General features: G+C 41.2%; 1 protein-coding gene and 1 long non-coding RNA gene across 4 annotated transcripts; one reads left to right on the top strand and one right to left on the bottom strand.

Moving 5' to 3' along the window:
• Positions 1–2,970: 2,970 nt before the first annotated feature.
• snx27b (sorting nexin 27b) lies at positions 2,971–13,584 on the bottom strand. Of its 2 annotated transcripts, none has more exons than XM_083989201.1 (13): positions 13,139–13,584; positions 8,892–9,123; positions 8,406–8,598; positions 8,259–8,323; positions 8,068–8,172; positions 7,872–7,950; positions 5,560–5,723; positions 4,866–4,955; positions 4,300–4,449; positions 4,083–4,211; positions 3,510–3,569; positions 3,355–3,417; positions 2,971–3,231 (listed from the first exon to the last, which is right to left on the bottom strand). In XM_083989201.1, the coding sequence occupies exons 1-13, from the start codon at positions 13,474–13,476 to the stop codon at positions 3,187–3,189; spliced, it is 1,713 nt and encodes a 570-aa protein (XP_083845327.1). In that variant the 5' UTR covers positions 13,477–13,584; the 3' UTR covers positions 2,971–3,186. The 2 variants fall into 2 exon arrangements, with proteins under 2 accessions (XP_083845327.1, XP_083845326.1); XM_083989200.1 differs by having other exon boundaries at positions 3,369–3,417.
• Positions 13,585–20,582: 6,998 nt separating this feature from the next.
• LOC310998944 lies at positions 20,583–21,195 on the top strand. Of its 2 annotated transcripts, none has more exons than XR_014596021.1 (3): positions 20,583–20,630; positions 20,852–20,988; positions 21,097–21,195. It is a non-coding gene; the product is annotated as an uncharacterized lncRNA (long non-coding RNA). The 2 variants fall into 2 exon arrangements; XR_014596022.1 differs by having other exon boundaries at positions 20,597–20,630; positions 20,855–20,988.
• Positions 21,196–22,038: the final 843 nt, after the last annotated feature.

Raw genomic sequence — 22,038 nt, 5'->3', positions numbered from 1 at the left:
TTTGTTTGATTTGGGGACATTACTTTTCCTTGACTTATATTCGTAGCTTCACTGCAACTTCTCCCATTGAAGTTTTTAGCGAGACACTGGTCATTTTCAAATCGTCTCCAGAGAGAAGTCTTGGCTATTCAAAATTCAGATGTCCCAACATTATATCCCACACCACCAACATTCAATACCTATTAATTACCGGGTGCACACAATCAATGCAAGTCAATATAAAACGGCCATTTCACTGCCTGTTGGGTAATTGTCTCCCAGATCTCATTAAAAGACACAGGAGCTGGGGAGAGAAGAGAAAGGTAATGAGGAGAGGAAGACGGAAAACGGACACGAAGGGGGAGCAGATGAGCAAGTGTGAAATAATCTTTTAGAGGATAAATCACACTCTACTCACTGGTGGTGGTGGGGGTTACTGTACTGTACTGTCACGATTTGAGGCAATCAGCTCCCACATACTGCTGCTGCTTCAGGTTTCAACATACAACATCAAGTCTGGAACAAAAAAACCCCCAAACTTTGCATCAATAAATCAGTTTATTTAAAAGAATATGTTACAATTTATTACAGTAAGCGACGTAACCAAACACTTTTTTTTTTGTACATTTCAACATGTCAAAAGAACCTGCAGGGTTTTCAATCTCTCTTCTCTTTTCCGTGTCTCCTTGAAAGCCAAACTATATCAAGGTGAAAAAAATCAACGACAGAGATGCAGAATTTAACATTGTATCTTACTGATATAAATAATGCAACTGACTCTGGACTGGCGAGAGAATGAGAGAGAGGTGAGCCAAAGAGAGCACGCGCCTGTATGGTGGGTGGATCAGACGATGCACACAGTCAGACAATCGACTGCTTCAGACATGCTTCACTGAACAGACAGGAGTCCTGGGAAATGTGTCCGGCCTTTAGGATCACGCACTCAGTTGCTCAATTCGAGCCTTAACACATTCAATTAGACCTCTTTTACACATCTACCAAGGTCTGCTGAAGCTCATTAATCACCCTACTTGGCTTTTTAGAACAACACCATCATCACAAGCAGCAGCTCTTAGTGAGAGCCACTGATGCTGATCTATGACTCTTTTCTTGCAAGTAACAAAAATACTGTTAATATTCTCATTACCGATTTAGGGCCATGCGGTAATTGAATATAATTACTTGTTGACATTTAATGGCTTCATATCATAATCACATAACCATCATTAGGTTATCATTTTGCAACTGTGGCTCAACTTAATGAATCAGAGCAAGCTTAAGTTAAAAAGTCATTAGAAAATTAGTTGGTGTAGTTTTTCTTTTGCAAATTTGAAGTTTGGTCTCACCCAGTGCATGGCAGTAGAAGAAATGTCTTTGCTTTTACCATTAATTTGATAATTTTGCATGTGCTTCTGCATAAATCAACTGTGTAGTGTTATACAGTTTTCTCATTTTGGGGAAAAAAAATCCTTAACCCCTTACTAACATGATAATGATGTGCACAACATTGCCCAGCCCTAATAGGAGGGCTCATCTCATAAAAGCTTGTAGCAAGTGAACTAGTAATATCTGCAGGATGAGGTAAGAATTACAGTGTGTCAGGTTATAGATGTAATTAATGACCATAATAAGTCAGTATTGCAATATCAGAATTTCAATATTATATTAATCTAGGAATCTGGGTTCATTTAAAGCGTTTATTATATTACACTGTAGTTATGTGATCAGTTGCTACAAAGCCTTTAGTCAATGAGTGTGGTCTTCTTATTCATCTTGTTGACAGAGGGTGCAAGTGGCTCTTTTTTTTTTTTCTTCTTCTCAGAAATCATCATCATCCCACTAAACCTGAATCTGGAGTGCATGACAGTACAGGAGCACACCAGCTGCAGAGATAAATAGCACTGTGAGAAAAGTCTGTTTGAATTACAGGCCTGGTATAAATCCTGTGAGAACTCTCAGGAACAAAATAATCACTGGCAGCCAGAGAGCAGGAAGGAAGAGGAGGACCCCTACTGTTCTGCCTAGGTAATACACACAGTGTACTATGCCGTCACCTGACTGGTCAGTGCTCCACATCACTGCTGCTCTCTAAACGGCTGCATATATAATATATATGTATATGTGTGTGTGTGTTTGTGTATATAACTATTACACATACATAAAAGTTTAATGCCTGGGTCCACATTCGCCATTTGATGATGCAGTGTGTTATTAAAATTGTCGCCAGTCAAACATAAACGTAAACTAAATAAGACCTGGCTTCTTCCAGCATTATGCCCACTACCTGCTTCTTAGGTTACATTTCCCACATCTGGAGGTTGTTAATACTGTTGGATAAAGTGCAACATTAGTCTAAAGTTTAACATGTTCTTGCTCACGTGTTCAACCATCACAGCTGTCTGCTATGTGTACCCAGGTCTCTAAAGAAAGTCCTTACAAAATGTCTGTTTCTCTCTACATTCTCTCATCTGCCACATTACAATGATAATATTTTTCTTTTATAAATGTAGATTTAGCGCCAAACAGATGGAAATTGATCTATGTTCAGCTATGACTTACATTCTGAGGGCTTTACTCCGTTTGGCCCCTTGCATTCAAGGCCCCTCCCTTCCTGCACACATTGTTAAAGACACTGCTATTCTAACACATCAATTGAGAAGTGCAGTGTCTCCCTGTGGTCAACCTTTAGTATTGCTGTTCAGAGCTATCTGTGTTCCCCTGTGAAAGCACTAGCAGCTTTCACATTCCCTTGTTAGTCCACCATGGATTCCTTATGCGCTTCTGCTTTCTTGTCCAAGTGGGACCACTTTTAGAGGAGGCCCAAAGCCTCCTTGTTTGCATGTCACATTCCACGTCGAGTCCCTGCCAATGAGAGAAAATTGGCCTGCTTGAATCTGTGACTTCAAGTCTGTAGATGCCTCATTTCTTTTTGACAGTGCTCTGCTTAATGCATGATTATGGTGTGCTAGATTCAAGAGTTCCTGGTTCGTGTGTGTATAAGCTTTTTATGCTTCAGTTTTTTCAATTTGATTTTCTTTCATTTGCAGATGTTTGTTGGTTTGCATGTATCAGGTTGTAGTTGACGGAGTGTAAATGATGACCGTGTAGTTAATAGCTGAACGTTGCTGGGTGTAGGGCTGAATGAGGGCCAAAACTGAGCAGGGTTGATGATGATGGTGCGTAGTTAAGAGGTAACGATCTCCCTTCCTAGGTGCCTCCATCCCTTCTGTGCCTCAGCAGCTGGAAAATATTCTGCAACAGGAAAAAGCAATCAGGAGAACAGAAACCAAGACACAAACTCAGAGTCAGAAAACAGAGCAAGTGACCCAGTCTATTGCTGGGTCACAGACTGGACAGAGGCAGGCAAAGCCTTACCTTGCCACACATACCATCTTTACTGCAGTTCTTATTGTCCTTGTCTGTGGCCTCGTCTTCCACCTGCACACACACACGGCAGCAATGAGTAAAGGCCACAAGTAAATGGCTTTGAATAGAGAAGGTTGGTGAGTAAGAAAGTAGACTGTCCTCACCTCCTTCCTCCACTTCAGCTCACAGAAGACTCTCTCGAAGCACTCGTGCATGTAGTTAAACTGAACAACAGAAACGTGAATTTAGATTTATACAAGCAAGGAACATTTTGGAAAATGTGTTTGTCTCCTTTCTGACAAATACAAACATGAGACGATCAATACTGCTCTTGTGTCAGTGTAAATAGGTGTTATGTGCAGGACTACTTCTTGGCTGGGTCCATTAACTTCCTAGAGTCTCTCTTCACAGAGTGACTCGGCCATTTTTATTAATTTAAAGTGAAATTAAGCAGGTTCTGGTGGAATGCGTTGGGGATTTTGATACTGTGTATCCATGCTCCTAACCCAAAAGCTATTCTGCACACATTGTAGGCAGAAGGACTGGCAGTCAACTGGTTATGTAATTTATTGTAAAACAAAACTAAACACACAACTGTTTCAACAGGGAGATTACCTCAACTAAAAATACATTTCCGTTTTTGTTTCCCCCATGGGTTTCTTTAGTTTTAGTTTATGACTAAATGAGCTCAATCTTCACTAGAATGCTTATACTACATGTGTTTGTGTGACACTCACATAAGGTGTAAATATCTTGACCCAGCGCGGTTTCTTCTCTCCCCGCGCATATTCAAAACAGAAGGCCATGCCCTCTTCATCCGTGTCCCACCTCTGCATCTCCCCCCAGTCAAATGCGATCACTTGGTTCTGCAACGACAACACTGAAGCTTGATCACACTGCCTTCATAACATGCACACAAAAAAATCAAACACACTGACAAAGAGTCGGCCTTGCCTCCAGCGTCCCTTCCTCGGTGCAGGCGTGCAGCTTGAAGTGGTGAATGCTGATGGCTGTGATGACGTGGCCTTTACGTCGGGAGTCGCACGAACAGTGGGGGAATATAATCTCGTTGTAGCCCTCGCAGCTCCTCAATAAACTCAGATACTGAGAGAGAAAGAGGCAGAGGAGACATAATCTAAGACAGCGTTTGTTTACTGACTTTATATTACAAGATGTAGTTCTGCAGTCGCCTTAGTAATCCTCTGCAGCCTAAATATTGTGCGAGTATTCATCTTCTGGGTTTAATCTCTCCAAAGTTAGGCTAATTTATTTTATGTTTTCAGACAGAAAATAACTCTCTTCTCTATGCAGTTTCCCAGCAATAATGACGGTGTGTGGCAGTCCAGTCAAACTTGCGTGCTAAGTGACTATCTCCACCCCCACAAAGCACCGCACCTTAACCATCATGTTATATCACTCACAGTGAAGGGAGACTGAACAGGTATGTGAGGAAGGATGACATAAGATGCTGAACTGTGTTGTGTAAGATATTTGGGAACGTAGCCATGTGAGAGACTGACCATGGACATCTTCTTCTGCTCTGCCAGCTTTTGCAGCTGGTACGACTTCTGCTCAGCTTTGATGAAGCCTTTCTTTACATCATCCACAGCCTGCAAAGACAGAAACAGAAACAGGGTACACTGTTAAAAAAACAAAACAAAACAAAAAAAACCACACACACAGCAGTGACAGTTTCGTGCCAAAAGGCTGCGCCAAAGGTGCGCTGAAAGCTTGCCAGCTCCAACCTGGTCTACTTTCGGTGCAAGGCGGAGCGCAGCCCGTGCAGTGGTAGTTTGGCTGACGGGCGCACAGTGCACACATGTACCAAAACCTCACAGGCAGGTTTCCAAAATGTCAGGCACATTTCAGTGTAATAAACAACCACTATTCAATATAGAATTGCAATGCGCCTCGCCTGCAGCGCATTTAAAGGTGAGGAGAGGAGCTCATTTGATCGATGAAGATGTGACTCGGCTGTGTTAAACCCACTCATGCCTTCTCCCCTTCTTCTTTCCCACTTGCACCTGTAGGAGGGACGGAGGTGGGAACGAGGAATACTTGCGCCGGGGTGCGTGGCACACGAAACTTGCAAAATGCGCAATGTGCATGGACACACCTAGTTGGCGCGGCGCACCTGCGCTGTACCTTGCTTGCGCCTGGTCTACGAAACTAGAACCATATTCACCATAAAGTAAGGCCGACACATGCTCATACCTGGTGAAAGAAGTAGTTGACAGCAAGCTGGTTGTCATTGAGCAGAATTTCTTCTTCTGTCGTGAAGAGCCACTTGCGCAGGGTGAGGCAGGTTCCTGGGATGGCTGAGGTATAGTTCTGTACATACAGTTTGTGGGGGAACTCGTTGGGAGCAAGCTTACGCACTGAAGAGGAAAGGGAGAGAAAAAGAGAGGGAGCAAGAAAATTAGATATGCATGTCAAATATTTAAAATCATTCTCTATAAAAAAAAATACAAATGCAACATTTTTTAAAAATGTTTTCAATGTTTCAGACAATGGGCTCTAATTTTGAAGACCGCCAAACGGCCAAACTTTTTCCAGGAGGAAATTGATGTTTTGGTCCGGGAGGTTCAACCTCACGATGGGCAAATATATGGTAACGCAAACAGATCTCCACGGGCTGATGAAGCAGAAGTAGTCTGGGAGGAGGTTACTAATATCGTCAATCAGGTTTTGCCCTGATACACGGAGAACTGTTACCCAGTGAAAAAAACACACCCCATTTCCACTAATAAAGACACTCACATTTAGTAACCTATATTTAAACCCTGTGTAACAAAGGTGAGTAGTGTGCACTGCACAGATCACAACAGATCACAAACAAATACCATGCGTAACAGGAATGAAATCAGAAGCATCTCTGCATAAAGGTCGCATCGCCGAGTGTATATATATATACTCACTATCTGATGCCTAGGCTGTTTGTGGTTAGCTGATGTTTGTTTTTAGTTTTTAGTTAGTTTGTTAGTGCCCAGTCGGTGCCCAGCCATGTCTCCTCAGCAACAGCTAGTGTATGTGTGTGGGTGTATGTGTATGTGTGTGTATGTCTGTGCGTATGGCTATGTATGTGCCTGAGTGTGTATGTATTTGTGTATCTCTGTGTGTATATTTGTGGGGATGGGAGGTTTGGGTTTTCATGGTTTTTCTTTGTGTTCATGGTTTTTTGTTTTTATTCTCTGTGAGGCACTTTGTGCTACTCAGTCGTATGAAAAGTGCCATATAAATAAAGTTGATTTGATTTGATTTGATTTGCATCACAGTTTCAGCTCTGTTAATCCAGTCAGGTTGAGTTTCCATTACGTGTGTCAAACGCCTTTGATCTGACATCAGATGTGATGGGACAATTGACATAAATACAAATGTATGTGCTGATTCAGATAGTTACATTGAATAGTGGTTGTTGTGATTATTTATTGCATTTAAATGTGCCTGACATTCTAGAAAACTGCCTGTGAGGTTTTGGTCACGTGTGCGCACTGTGTGCTGGTCAGCCAAACTACCACTAAGACCGGCTGCGGTCTGCCTTGCGCCGAGAGTAGACCAGGTTGGAGTTGGCGAACCTTCAATGCACCATCGGCGCAGCCTTTTGACACGAAACTGTCACTGCGTCAAGCTGAATCTGTCGACACCTCCCCCTACTGCGCCGCCACACCCATCTCAGCGCACCTCGGTCTGCCAAATTGGCTGCGCGCGGCGTTGCACCGAAAACAAAATTAGCACTGCGCAGGCTGCACCACCTTGCGCCTGGTACGAAATTAGAGCCCAATGTTTTATCTGCATGTTCAAAGTGTGCTACTAAAATATCAGTGATATAACATTAATTATAAGGAAACACATCTTTTAAAGTGAACTCTGAGACAGGAAGGTAACCAGTGGGAAAAGACGAGAAGACGAGTGATTCGCCTTCCATTTTTTCTACTGAGAAGAATCCCATGGCTGTCCTCCACATCACATAAAACATGCTTAACTTGAGTTGTTCTTTGCCTGAAAGAACTAACTTTGACCTCCTGCGACCTTTGTGCAAAATATCATCTACTTCTGTTTTATCGGCTGCTGTAGGACTGCTTCTGTCCTTGCAGTAACAAACACAGCTCAGAGTTCATGGAGTTGCTACATGGGTTGATAATAACTTTTGTATAGCTGCATTCAGTTGCCCTCTTTAATAGAAAAACTGACACAACCTTGCACCACACTGCCCTTGAGGAATGTTGGACAAGTTGATAAATAAAAAGAACATAGATTTGCAAAAGGAACTTTACTTGAAGTTTTCATTTTAGACTATTGTGAAAAGGACGGCTTGCACTCTTGACTCATGACACTCGAGCAAAAAAACAAACAAACATGCAATTACAACAAATAATACTCTCTGCTGCTCACTCATCAGTCAACATTTGCCACAACTGAAGCCCAAATATGTGTTGTGTTTCTGGCAAACATGGAAGACATTTTTAGTGTGGAAAAAAGCACGAGCAATCACACAAACTCATGCTTCAGTTTTATGTTCTACTGACCGAAGGTGTGGTTGATGACTTCAAACAGAGCAAAGTAGCTGGCTGTTACACTGTCCGTCCCTAGTTTCATAACCACAGCCTGGAAGACACAGGGGGAGAGAGGGTGAAAATGGGAAACAGGGTAAAGCACATGCAAGATGACTGTATGTCACATTTCCAATGGCGAATAGTTATACAGCCCTGCGTTTGTGTTTACCTGGTAAACCTGGTCTGTAGTGGAGTTTTTGCGAACTCTGACAGTGAGCGTGGTTTTATCCGGCATTGCTATTCTCAACTCCACATCCGACACGCCATTATAATTCTAGGTCATGAGAGGGAGAGACAATCTGTAGTGAGTCACAGACAGAGGGCTGCAAAAACAGACACAAATAGGTTTTTAAATCTTACCTCATCTGATTCAGACAGGAACTCCTGCATGATGTCACTTTCTCCAATTACCCGTACAGAGCACACTGGAGAACATATAATATCATTCAGAGATGAAGAAGATTACTTCACTTTAATTACCCTACTCTTCAAGGTTTTTCCCCTCACCTTTCTCTAAGTATTCTTCCAGGCCTCTGCGTCGTGCATCCAGCTGCTGCTCCGAGAGGGAAAATGGCCACTTCCCCGGCAGCTTGGGGAATGTAAAGTTGACAAACTCCCGTTTAAGATTTTGGTGTAGGATCACAAACTCCCGGTAGCGCTTGGAGCACAGCTGCCTGCCTGCCATGTACACATTATATACCTGGAATGAGAGAATGGGGCAGTTAAGGCAGAGAAAGACAGCGATGGACATGAATTCAAAGCAAGGACAGACAGTTAAGTTAAATTGGTTTTCAAACAAAAATATTTTACTATCACAGCAATTATTACTCGCTATGTTGACGTGATTTTTCTTTTTTTCCTCCTGTTCTTTTTTATGCAACACCTATCCACTGACCGGTCCTCTGATTTCAGCTTTCACTTCATCGGATTATTGTCTCAAATCCATGCCCTCCCCCTCCCCCCAATTAGTCATCTATCCAAAAGTTCACCCACCACAAACTTTTCCTGGTTGAGCTCGGTGTGTTTGTAGCTGGGCACAGAAATGGGGACGGCCTGTTTGTCAGAGTAGTCGTAGCAGGACTGAGCGGAGCCGTCATCCCCGGGATCCAAACAGTCGGCCTCCTGCGGCGGAACGGGCAGCACAGCCAGCACCAGCTCTCTCTCCCCGGCCCGGATCAGGTCGACCACCTGCTTATGGGTCGCTCCCTCTACATTCACTCCATTTCTGTCAAATGGACAAAGAGATGAGCACAATTGATTATATACTGACATTACTCTTTCTATATTTGAATAGAATACCTAATTCTAAATAAGGGTAGTACTTTCATTGTTCGTATTTATGGCACACTTGAGGCTGTAGCTGGTATTGGACTGATTTAAAGCAACACTTTGTGGGATTTGTGGTAGTTACTGGTATTCTGGTTGAGAAGAGCAACTGTCTGCTACTGTGTATTTCCCAGAGAAGCACAGATGTGAATTTGTTGCCGGTGCCATTGCCATCATTACCGGAGCTCACCATGGTGTTCCCACCCGCGCAGGGAAGTTACAGCAGTTTCAGTTGACGCGACCCGGCTCAGGCTGCAGTGACTGCACCATTCATCCTATTAACCATTTTTCTAACACTTCAATGAGTTTAGAAACATTATTTTAGAATGTCATGGATTTCTACAGTGTAACAAACAGCTTGCAAATATTAACGTGAATACAAAGCTGGACAAACCGTTCTTAAGAACAAAGAAAACAGCTGTGCCTCAAATGTTATTTGAACAAATTAAATACAACCCAGGCAATACATTGGGGGAAACAATTAACAAAATTTGAGTGGAATAAAGATAGACCCTTGTGTTAAAATGTGCTGGCTTCTTATATTAGTATATGCACTAAAATGATGCAAACATATATTTTCGACTTTTCAAACAGACAAGACACAGTTTTCAAGTCTATCTAATTGGTCAGCTAAGCCATGTTCATGTTGCCAAATACCACAAACTACCATCATTGTTTGATAGCTTATTAGGGATATAATGGTAGATGAAGGGTTTGTGTATCGTTATCCTAATCATATGATCCTAGAGTATTCACATTTTGTGTAAGAACATGCCGACAGTCAGCTATGAGCTCAACAAATGTTTTCCTGTCTCTCTCTCATGATTCCACTGAGGTGGACAATGTACAATGGATCCTATTGGCAATGACTACTAGTGGGAAACCAGTAAGGGGTCACATCCTTGAGCAGTGAACTACAATTACTGCCTTGCGGTTGTATGCCTCTGCCATAACTCACAATTTTCCCTTTCTAAGAAATGGCCAGAGTTTTTGCAGAACATTAGAAGTCACAGTAAAGTTGATACATACACTTCCTATGAAAGCACTTAAACTGTATCATAATAAAGATAAAGTAGTGAGTTATGGCAAAACGTGTTTTGTGCGGCCATGTTTGACCTTTGACCATCATATCTAAATCAGTTCATTTCTGAGCTCAACTGAATGAAGAAATTCCCTGAAGACATCATTGTGTTCATGAGAATACAACACACAGACGGAGAACACTAGCGCCAGCTATTAAGGAGGCAGTGGGTAGCAAGTGGATTTAGTGACAAAGTCCTGCTCACTGATTTGGAGTCAAATGAGTCAAAATCATTGTTGCAGAATCAGAGATGATCAAAGACTTTTTAGATTCTTCTTCCTTGTCCTGCCAAAACAAGTTGGGTAAATTGCAAACAATGCAACTAAGCTAGTGTTATGTAGCCTCAGGTTGTTAGCCTCGAGCAGAGATGAAGAGCAAGTTACAGATGTCTGGTAAACTCAGTAACTCCACGCTGCCAGATAACATTAACATTTTTAGACTTGTGCAACTTGTGGTCTTTAGCCACAACAGATGCTGAGACTTGACACAGCTCCCTCTGGTGACGATCAAGGCTTTACACAATGTACACAGTAGCACTTCCTAAAACATGTACAGTAAACAGACTTTGATTTTGTACAATCAGTAGGCCTACTGTATAATTTATATGTATCTCTCATAAATGTGGCCAAGCTCTCCTGGTGTATGGACGAATAGACAAGTTGCTGTTCCAGGCATAAAATCCAACAGTGCGCGGGAACACAGACAATTTGGGACAGGAAGTGACTGACAGCTGATCTGTTATGTCAGTCATTACGTGACAGCACAGCTTACATTGGCAGGGTAACAGAAGGCTAAAGCTCAGTGGACACAAGCTCTCTAATAACACAAAGACAAGAAACATCTACAAATGAGCTATACAATCAGACAAATGGATGTCCTCTGAACTGGACCCCAAATTACAAATCTGGAACTGTTGTTGATCAGGAAAGATAATGATATAGATATAAATATGCAAAGGAGAATAGGGGAGGAGTGAGGCAATAATAAAGCCATCTTGCAGGTGTAGTAGAAAAAACAGCAAGCGTCACCCTTAGCAAAAAACACAGACTAAGCACTTTGGCTGCTCTCTCATTCCAGCAGCTTTATGACTATATTATTATCACATGATGTAGTGGCCTTTGCTCTTGCACTATCAGCACTACCGAGCATGATAAACTGTTTTAAAGGGACATTTTCCTATGTGTCTCAGAGTCATTTCCCCCCCCCGTCTTTACAATTCAAGGTAATAATTAATTTATTTCCTCATATCACTGATGAGGAGTTAAGTGTTTTCCATACTCTTAACATGCACACATAGTTTCATGTGCATAGGAAAAGATGAACACATACACAAGCAGTTAATTGAAAGGGTAAATAAGGAGAGGAGTGTTGTTCTGACTGTCTATCATTGCACATTATACGTATATTAGTATTATGTATTTGATGCCTCTATAATGAAGCAGGAAACTGAATGGATTATTCTGCATCAAAGTCTGGGAAGCTGGCGTTGTTTGTAAATGTGCAAAGAAGTATTGATTGCATTGACAATAGCAGAGGCTGTGTACCACTGCAGCCGATATGCAGGCACTCCACTGTGTGTATACTTAGTTATTGTGTACATGCTGTGCTTTGACAAGAAAGCAGAAAGGCTTCACACAAACCATCAGATGAATAAAAACAATGAATCTGTAACAATCCAGCTTCATTTGGGCATGTCTTTTTTATTGTATGCAAAACCTGGGAGAGCAGATGAGGCAGTCCCAAATGAGGAGAGTAAAGCATTACCAGGAGTGCACACTGAGGCTGCATTAATTATGGACGATGTTGACCAAAGTAGCTAATAGAGGGAAGAATTATGCTTTCCTATGTATATAGTATACAAAGCAAGCACCTACATACATCCACATGCTTGCACACAAGCATACAGAAATAATGGGGTCAACAAACTGCCAGGTTACTGCAGACCATCCATTAACAAAGCAGTGTGCAAAAGCCAGCCAATGAGACAGTGAATTTTTAGAGAGCGAAGCCAATCAGAATTGAACTGAAGGCATCCCTCCCTTTCTGCATCACCTTATTCCACACACACACAGTCAGACATCCTACTGAAGCGCCAGTACTGGTGCTGATGCTGTATGCTGCACGTTGCTCTCCATAGCAACAGAGCCCAACATCAGCAAACCATCTGCATGCATACTAAGGTGCCAGTGAGGACAACCATCCTACATGCACCTCCCCTCCACACACACACACACACACACACACACACACACACACACACACACACACACACACACACACACACACACACACACACACACACACACACACACAAAATGTCATTGCAAACTGATAAGTAACATCAACAACACATGTGATGAATTTACCAAACTCAGTGCAATGACTCGTTATAACCTTTGTAAGGCACAGCAAGCCATCCTCGACGTGATGTGATGCAGGAATACTTGACACTGCATCTGGTCAGGATGATATGGATGTGTACAAGGGATGCCTTGAGGATGTTTGGCATGCTGGTCGAGAGGAATAGGTTTCAATGTGACAGGAATCCCTAATGATGCCTGGATCTGTCCTCTGTGACACACACAGACAGACAGTCCTTTCATGAGGACGAGCGGCTGCTCTGCCCTGCAGGAGGACCAGGGTGATGGTGGTGCCTACACACCCCGGATCCTGGTGGCCGACCCCGGCCCAAGCAGCCAGACAGACAGGGGGTGATGCTCACATGTCCTGCTTGCAACGGTTCGCTATGACAACAACCATTCCCCCCAAATGAACCACTCATTTGTAGCTTGCTGTGCTTTTTAGTCAAGCTAAGACGGTAGCAGCTACTTACACCTCCAGAATCCGGTCCCCCTTGGAGATGCCGGCTCGGTCGGCGGCTCCTCCCGGTAGGACGGCGCTCACGTGCTGCAGCGGAGCGTACAGTTCCCCGTTAATGCTCCGAAGTTGCCCTCCTTCGCTAACTTGTCCCCGGACATTGAAACCATAGCCCGAGTCAGACTTCACTATCCGAACAAGCCGTGGGCCTGAAGTAACGGTGGTTGCCGTCTGGCAGCTGCCGCCGGTGCCCGGTGTAACGTTACCGCTCCCGCTACCGGAGCCGTTACGAGAGGAAGGGTGAGGCAACGGAGGGACCGCTGAGCAGGTTCCTTGTCCCTCGACGTCCGCCATTTCTCTACACTATCTGTATCATCCACCCCAAGTCAGCTATCATTAAAGATTCCTCCAAACATTAGCTGGTGGTGGTGGTAGCAGGCTAATCGGCTTGGCTAGCCCCGCCGCGACCGATGTGCGCCGGAAAAAGCCGAAAGAGTCCGATGACGTGCGGGACCGCCCCGGGACGCATTCCGTGTGGATCACTCCAGACCTTCTAGAGAGCGGACAGGTCCGGGGAGCTGCAGCTCCGAGATGGTTTCCTGGAAAGGGCTACACAACTGAATGAAGTGGAGCTCCCGTGGGGTCAGTGGGAATCAAAGAGGGGAGAGGAGTTATTCTGCTATTTATTTACAAATCGGACCTGTAGGCTATTTCTGTGGACACTGATTGCAAAAGTGTCCCTGGCCAAGACAGACCAGAGCACAAACTGCATGTGCTTATACATTTCAACATAGGCTACTACACTACCATTCAAACATGGCTTAGTCTTTCTTTAAAATGAACCAAACAAGTTGAGAGTCGGCTACTGTTGTTCTAAAACCACATTTGACTGTGGATCTCCAAACCTGTGGATCAGGAATCTTAGGGGCCACTGGGGACAAGACAGAAAAATAGGGATAGGCCTTTATAGGCATCTTTTCTTTCATTCAGACATTTTTAAAGAGGCCTATGAAAACAAAAAAATAATTTCAACCATAAGATCATTCAAATAAAATAGGTGGAGAAGAAAAGAAAAAAATCACACTGAGACCAAAACTGAGACTATAACCTGTCAGGCTAGTTGTTTTCTACAATTCAACAAATTCAACAACACATCAGTGTTCAAAGTCTAAATACAGAGGACAAAAACAGAAAGATTAAGATGAGAAATAATTGCTGACAATGTTCATGAGCATATGCCTGAAGTTAACTTGAGAATAGTTTTCTGGAGACACAACTGTTTGTGAGTTTTAGAGACTTATTTTATGCTTCATTTAGCCTACATCTTACTCAGAGTTTTAAGGATCACACAGAGAAGCCTTTTGTTTTTATTCCTTCGATTTATTTGTCACATGACATTCACAGTCAGTGATTAACACGTAACATTTCAATTCTCTGAAGTTCACTGTAGGCTATGTATACAACGAGGCCAAAGTATTTATTCAGGAGGACATTCATGACAGAGAACAGTGAGGGCTGTCACGAAAGTGACAAACTCTTTGAAATCAACAACACTATCCTTGTCGGCATCCAGTATGCTGAACAAACTCTCCACTTCAGCGTCGTTGCTGTCCTAAAGAAAGAAAGACAGGGAATTGTTAGAAAATACTACTACTTTCGACTTATTGTAAAGACAGATTCACAGCTCTGTGTAACAGTGGCACTAGGTCTTTTTGTCTTACTGCTCCAGGAATCTCCTCACGAAGCAATGCAATCAGTTCCGTCTTGGTCAAAGTATCACTGTTTCCCTCTTTTCCGGCGTGTTTGTGGAAAGTAGACAAGAGTATTGCCATTGCATGTGGGATCCCTGCCATGTTGGCTGGAATGAGAAAATAACATTCATAGTGTTGATTCATTTATGAATTCATTTTACAAAGATGTAGGCTAGTAATGTGGTCCCATGCTCATGCATTATCGTCCAATCCACCCAAATTGTTTATTTCTTCTAATTTGTAGGCCTAGTTCTTTCCAGTTTCCACCGTACAGTACATCTGAGATTCTTGCAATTTACCAGTATATCTTTTGAAAGGAAACCTTGGCCTTTATCTTTTAACTCTAACCTGTTTCTCTAGTGTAATTTATTAATCACAATTACTTGTTATTTTAATATATTATATATATATATATATATATATATATATATATATATATATATATATATATATATATATATATATATATATATATATATATATTTAATATATATATATATAATATAGACTAGTATCATCCTTCAGAGACCCAGCGGTAAACATTATACACAAACTAAATTCTCGAGCTTTTTCACACATCGCTGCATAATAATTATGTTAAATGCAATGAATTTCAAAAAAAGTTTTAAAATATATTGTCACTTACGGATGCTGTGTGAAGACTTGTGTAGATCAAGAGCGTGGAAGAGACGAATGTGAGAGTAGAGCACAGATGTAACCCCTTTTTAAACAGTGCTCAACAGCCCTCCAGTAACACTTACACATGTCCAAATGTCATTTCAGGAATGAACTCTTTCTAGTCTGTCCTGCCATTGTACATTCCATTGAAATTAGAGTGGTGAACCACATGACAGTCTTTTAAGGGGAAGATGATGTCCTCCAGAAACATGGATAATCATGGGGTTCAGCTCTAAAATCTCTGAATGGGTCAGTGGCTCGTGTTGATTAGAATATACTAATAAGAGATATATAACTAAATGAATGCATTTCTAAAATTCTCCATTGTGTTTGTAAAGTGGCTGGAGAAAACACTAGAAACAGCTCATAGATTTTAAATTAAGACTATAGCTTTATACATGGCTCTTTCTTTCAAATGAATCAAACAATTTGAGGGTCGGTTGCTTTCATTTTACAGGTTTATTAGCAAAGTGGAGCAGTGGTTACAAACCTGTGGATCAGGAAACTCAGAGGTCACTGGGGATGAGACATAAAATTAAAATTAAAATCTGATAGGATATGTTTTCTCTCATTTAGACATTTCTTCAAGATCATTAAAATGAAAAACTACAAGACGGGGGGAAAAAATGACATCACATGTCAAAACTGAGAATATAAACCTAGGTCAAGAGTAGAGAGCTTTTTCATTTTAATTCACTGACTTTACACATCAGTGTTAGGGGTTGGGGGGCAGGATCAGAGGGATTAGAAGATGAGGTCAATTCATTATTTTTTTTTAAATGTTTATGAGCATACATGTGCATAAAGTTAACTTGAGAATACTTTTGTGGAGACACAACTGCTTATGAGATTTAGAGACGTATTTTAGGCTTAATTTAAGACACGGTAGTTTTAAAGTCTTACTCAGTGTTTTAAGGAATCACACAGAGACATGAAGCCATTTGCTTTTTAATCTGTGTTATCCCCTGCAATGAGGCCAATTAATTTTTTATGTATGTATGACAGAGAACAGTGAGGGCTGTCACGAAAGTGACAAACTCTTGAAATCAACAACATCATCCTTGTCGGCATCAAGCATGCTGGAGAAACTGTCCACTTGAGCTTTGTTGCTGTCCTAAAGCAGCTCTCCAGGCCTTTTTCTGCAATTTTTCAAATGTTTCTTTCTATCTCCCCTCCAGTAACACTTACAAAATGTCACTGCAGGAATGAACTCTTTCTTGTCTTTCCTGTCCCATTCGCATGCCATTTCCAATTAAATTAGTGTGGAAAAACTAGCCTACATGTCATTCTTGTGTTTCGTGAAAAATATGAAAACTTGAAAATTTCAGGGAAACATCCTACTGAATACGCCAAAGCACATTTAATTTGTGTTTGAGTTCTCGCAAGAACAAATAAATAAAAAATGAGCGTCTTCCATACTGTTGTACTGCACGCCTTTGCATTATACCATTGTTTTAGTTCTGTTATGGTTACTCCAGTCATGGTTCTATTTTTTTATTTGATTTAATTATCATGTGGTAGCACATAGTAGGCATTATAGTCTCATTTAAGTCATTTTCCAGAACAATAAATAACCATATGGAAATCAGGGCTTTCAGACCTAAAATCTTTGAATGAAGAGTTAGTTACATTTTCCATTGTTTTTGTAGGGCAGAGCAAACACTTAAATACAATGTACCCCACTGCAATGGCACTGGAGGCCACAGCCCTAATAATAAAGTATTTGTATGTAATGTAATGTAATGAAAACTTCTATAAACCTCAATATAATTATGAAGTTTGTAGAGGTAGAATTTATGGCCAAGCTGTTGTAGTCATTGGGTTCCACATGTCTGACCAAACACTATATAGTAGGTGGATGGGAAGTAGCAGGGGTCATTAATGCTTACAGTACCTAACAGGTTATTTCATGGTAGCTGTTTTGTCCCACAGCTTGGCTGCGAAAAGACAGCTGTAGGAGGATGTGGTAGATACTATACACCCCCCTCATTTAATAGATAGATTGATTCCTGGCAAACATTTGCATTGGAGAGAAAAATCTACAACACAACACACAAGGTGGTAGTGGAGAGACTACAGGTGCAGACACATGTCTATTGGACCTGTAGTGTATTGGAGAGAAAAATCTAAACACAAGGTGGTAGTGGAGAGACAGGTGCAGACACATGTCTCATTTTAGCCATTCTTAGTGTCAGAAGCCAAACAGAGAGAGGTTTTCTGACCCACTAGCAAAAAAAGGGGAATGCAATCGCAAGAGCCTGCAAATGTGGTTGTGAGTGTGAATATCCTGAAAAGTCTATTTTTTGACACAGTGTTGTTAGTATGAGCAGTAGCCTACCACAAGCATTTTAGTTAAATACATTTTTCATATTCAGTTACTGTGTTGATCCTAAGTTATTCAGTCTCCTATTCATCTGATGAATCCAAATCTTTAACATAATCAATGAAGGCCTCCATATACCCCCCAAAAACATGTTGTTTACCCTTTAAATGAAGTTATCCTTTATATTTATATAACAATGCAATAGTCTTTTTTGTGTGTATATATACTTATGCATTAATCTAATACCACATCTTTTTCATGTGTTCTACAATTGAGGTTTTACTATGAGGTGAATGCAGATCATACAATTCCATTTTAGTCCAGTGGGGGGAGTCATTTGTTGAAAAATAAAATGAATAGAGCTCAGCTGCACACCTCAATGGTACCACAGATATTGGCACCCTCGGTCAAAAGGCAGGAACAATGTTGATCCATACATACCCCGCAAATGTGTTTTTTTTTCTTTTCTTTTTCAATTTTAGATAATAAATCTGGAGCAGCAGCAGAGGAGTGTTTTGAAATTGTTTTGTTACTTTTCTGACATGATTTTGTTGATCATTTTTAGAATATCAATTTTTCCAAAGGTAATACCATCCATCTTTCATAGGACTCAACCATTCCTGTCATTAAAGGTTTATAGTACACAGTGACCACATTTTCTAGTCTTGGTGTAACATAAACTCTCCAACATTTAAACTTTTCTACAACATTAAATTGGGCAACCACAGGGGTGGGACTCCTCAGTAGTGAAATAGATGACTTGGTATTGTTCACTTTATGGTCTTTTGGAGTAAAAGGAGGCACTCCTTAAGACCTTCTACGACACTGTGGTGGCATCCGCCATCTTGGGGGAGACTGGACAAACTGGTCAAGAAGGCCAGATCAATCTTGGGATGTCAACTCAACCTGCAGGAAGTTGGAGAGGACATAATGATTGCCAAGCTGTCATCTGTGATGGAGAATGACTCCCACCCTATGAGGGAAATACTGATCGCACGGGAAAGCTCCCTACTGCTTGTTATACTGCTTCACCCAAAATGTGTGTTGGAGCAATTTCGTAGGTCCTTCCTTCCTGCAGCTGTCAGACTGTTGAATCAGCACTGGTCCCAGTCCACAACATAGAAGAAGGAAGAGCGCGCACACTCAAAAGAAGAAAAAAAAAAGTCTGGAGGTGCTCGGCTAACAAACAATTTAAAAAGAACAAGAAGCCAGCAACACTCGGTTTTTTGTGCTTCTGGGTTTTCTTGGTACTCTTTGGAAATTCCAGGTGTGGTTTTGCTCCCATAAGTTTAAACTTGGCATGAAAGTGCAAGTTGTCAAAAAACATCCCCAATGCACACTGTCAGATTGGTGATTTTTTAAATTTTTTTTATAAAATGCCACTTGCTATTTAAAATAAAGGCATTGTTACATAAATCACCAATCCTACAGTATGCCCTCGGATGTTTTTTTGAAACTTGCACTTATGTGCCAACTTTTGACTGTAGATTGGGGCTTGTGGAGGGAAGTTGCTGTGAGAATGAGAGATGCGTACTGTAGGTGTATCAAGATGGGGCAGGTTATACAGTATAACTGGTATGTTAACCTTTTGAGTGAGCTGCATGGGCAAGTTTAAATGTCATGTTAGTATTACGTTTGTAAGAGCAAGTGCCAACCTGGAACATAAAGAGGTATTCTGAGGCCAACCTGTATAGAAAAAAGAAAATTATCACGAAAGAAATGGGATTGAGTAATGCATGCAGGTCCTTTCTTTGGTGGGAAAGGACCTGCAGGCTTTGTTGATCTCAACACTTTGAAAAACCACTATCTGCTGATTTCATCCTCATGCCTGGCAGGAAGTAATTAACATCCACAAACTGGCACTGAGGTTTTGTACAACTTAAAGCTCCTAAAACACTCAGACACAACAGCTGCGGACACAGCAGAGTACTGGCAGCTGAGGTTACGAGTGCAACTTTGTTGGAGGTGGACTTGGAGTTTTTGAATATTATGCAAGGAGGACATTACTACCTGTCCTGCACACATGAAAGCAAGGTTATAATAGTATCACGAGACATAAGCAAAGAATAACTCAAACCGACAAAACCATGTGTTTGAAACCAGAGATAGTTAAAACACAAAAGGGAGAGGAGAGAGAGGAGAGTCATTGTGCTGTTCTCCGAGAGTTTCATATTTGCTGGTGCCATTTGATAACTCTCTGTAACCTAAAAAGCCTCATTCAAAAACAAATTAACTCACCTGTATTACTGGAGCTGCTCATTGCATAGGCCTCTTTTTTTAATGAAACCCACATCAATCTGTTGCACCCATACATGAATGTGCGTATGAGGATACAGATATATATATAGATGAACGATTTAATCTACATTTTATAATCTTGCTTTTCTGAACATTTACTGTAGGAGCAGTGAAGAGCAAAATGGCTAACAACAAGAAAAACAATCAAAGGACTCTAGTCTTTCTTTTAATCTTTCATTCTGTCTTGATTTATAAACAGTTGAAATCAGTGTTTCTACTACCCTCTATGGCATCCTCTGCTTGTCTTATGTGACATTTGAACAACAAGAGAGGATAGCATTACTGATAATTTGGAAGTTTTCCAGGAGAGACAAAAGAAAAGGGGGGGGGGGGGCAGGCAGGCTGGGAGAGAAGGTGTGTCAAATCTCATATAAAGGTTTGTGTGTGAGTGTGCTCTTCTCTCACTCCGTCTCTTCCACACTCTTCCACACTCCAGCTCAAGTCTTCATACAACTTTGGTAAGTGAAAATGTGCTTTTACATTATTACGTTATTATTACATTATTATAAATTTTAGACAATCCATTTGGGGGCGACGACTTGACTTCTGTTCAACCACCTCTAGTCTTTAGACACAGTGCTCCATGACGGTGGATCCATATCCATGTTAACACATTATTACACTCATGTTGAATGACTAATTAACAAAAAAATAACTCAGCAATATTTTCTCCTACCAGCAGCCATGTCAGGACTTAAACCGATCATGGACAAATTGAAGACCATTTTCCAGAAATACGCTGGAGAAGAAGGCTCAAAAGACACTTTGTCCAAGAAAGAGCTTCGTGCAGTGCTCTCGAAAGAGATTCTTGGGGAAGTAAGTAGAAAATGAGTTTTATTGTAACATGGAACTGTGAATGTGTCTTTGCCATGTCTCTGAAGTTTTATGATTTCCTTACAACTGCCCATCTGTCTTCCCTTATAGAAAGTATCAAAGCTTGAGGCACAAATCTACCTGGAGATGCTGGATAATGACGGGGATGGCACTCTTGATTTCAAGGAGTTTATGATGTTTGTGGCAGGCTACATGGTAACCCTCAATGAGTGACCAATAAAATACTTTGGACTCTTTGCCTAATACTGTTTTTGCCTCATTTGATTTCGACTCAATAAAAGGTCTGAGTGCTCACCTTTCACCAGTATTGCAGTCACATATATAAAATATACTTATGAGAAACAAACATGCTCCCACTATTGATGTTATTACATAGATTTTGCAGTTTGGGGGTTGGGGGGGTAAGGTAGAAGATGAAGATGGTCTCCAACAGGAACCCTGGCCACATTCATGCAACAATGACTGATCATTTGGACCTCAACAAGCAATTAAAGAATCATATCTTACGTCTTTAAAATTTCGTTTTAGAACAATAATTACATGAAGTAAGGAAAAAAAACAGGGATTGCCACACTGAGCAGAAGAAAAATCTTGGTTAAAAAGCCTTTATTCAAACATGGCTACTCAATCAATACTGGTTGGTTTCAAATTAGAAGGTCTTCATCATAACAAAAGATGTGGACTAACTTAAAAAACAAACAAATAATAAACTTGCAAGGGGGTGTCATCAATCTTAATTAAAGAAACCAGTTGGCCATGTGAGTCCTCCACCCTCCAAGTGTTTGAAGAAACATTCTATAATCCGTCACAAAAGTGACCATAAAAAATATTTCCAGTTGAAAGGCCCTAAAGGTGTAAAGTAAAGAGTAAATGTAGAGTGTAGAGTAAATGGAGTATCAACATATTTACAAAAAATACTGAAGCAAGAAACCCTCCTGATATGTGCAGGTACACGCACTCAACTGTGTTTAGTGTGGTCACAAAATGAGTACAATTGTCGATTCACGCGCATCCCTTGGCTGCACACACAGA

Source organism: Trachurus trachurus, assembly GCF_905171665.1.
Source record: "Trachurus trachurus genome assembly, chromosome: 16".
NCBI classification, from domain to species: domain Eukaryota; kingdom Metazoa; phylum Chordata; class Actinopteri; order Carangiformes; family Carangidae; genus Trachurus; species Trachurus trachurus.
Note: the sequence above shows the minus strand (reverse complement) of the source record. Positions and strands in the feature narration are given on the sequence as shown.

Coding starts and splice junctions, on each gene's coding strand:
- snx27b (XM_083989200.1), bottom strand. CDS start 13,476: ATGGCGGACGTCGAGGGACAAGGAACCTGCTCAGCGGTCCCTCCGTTG. Junction 8,324..8,405: donor GGAAGAATACTTAGAGAAAG/GTGAGGGGAAAA, acceptor TATGTTCTCCAG/TGTGCTCTGTACGGGTAATT. Junction 3,570..4,082: donor TCAAGATATTTACACCTTAT/GTGAGTGTCACA, acceptor TCTGTTGTTCAG/TTTAACTACATGCACGAGTG.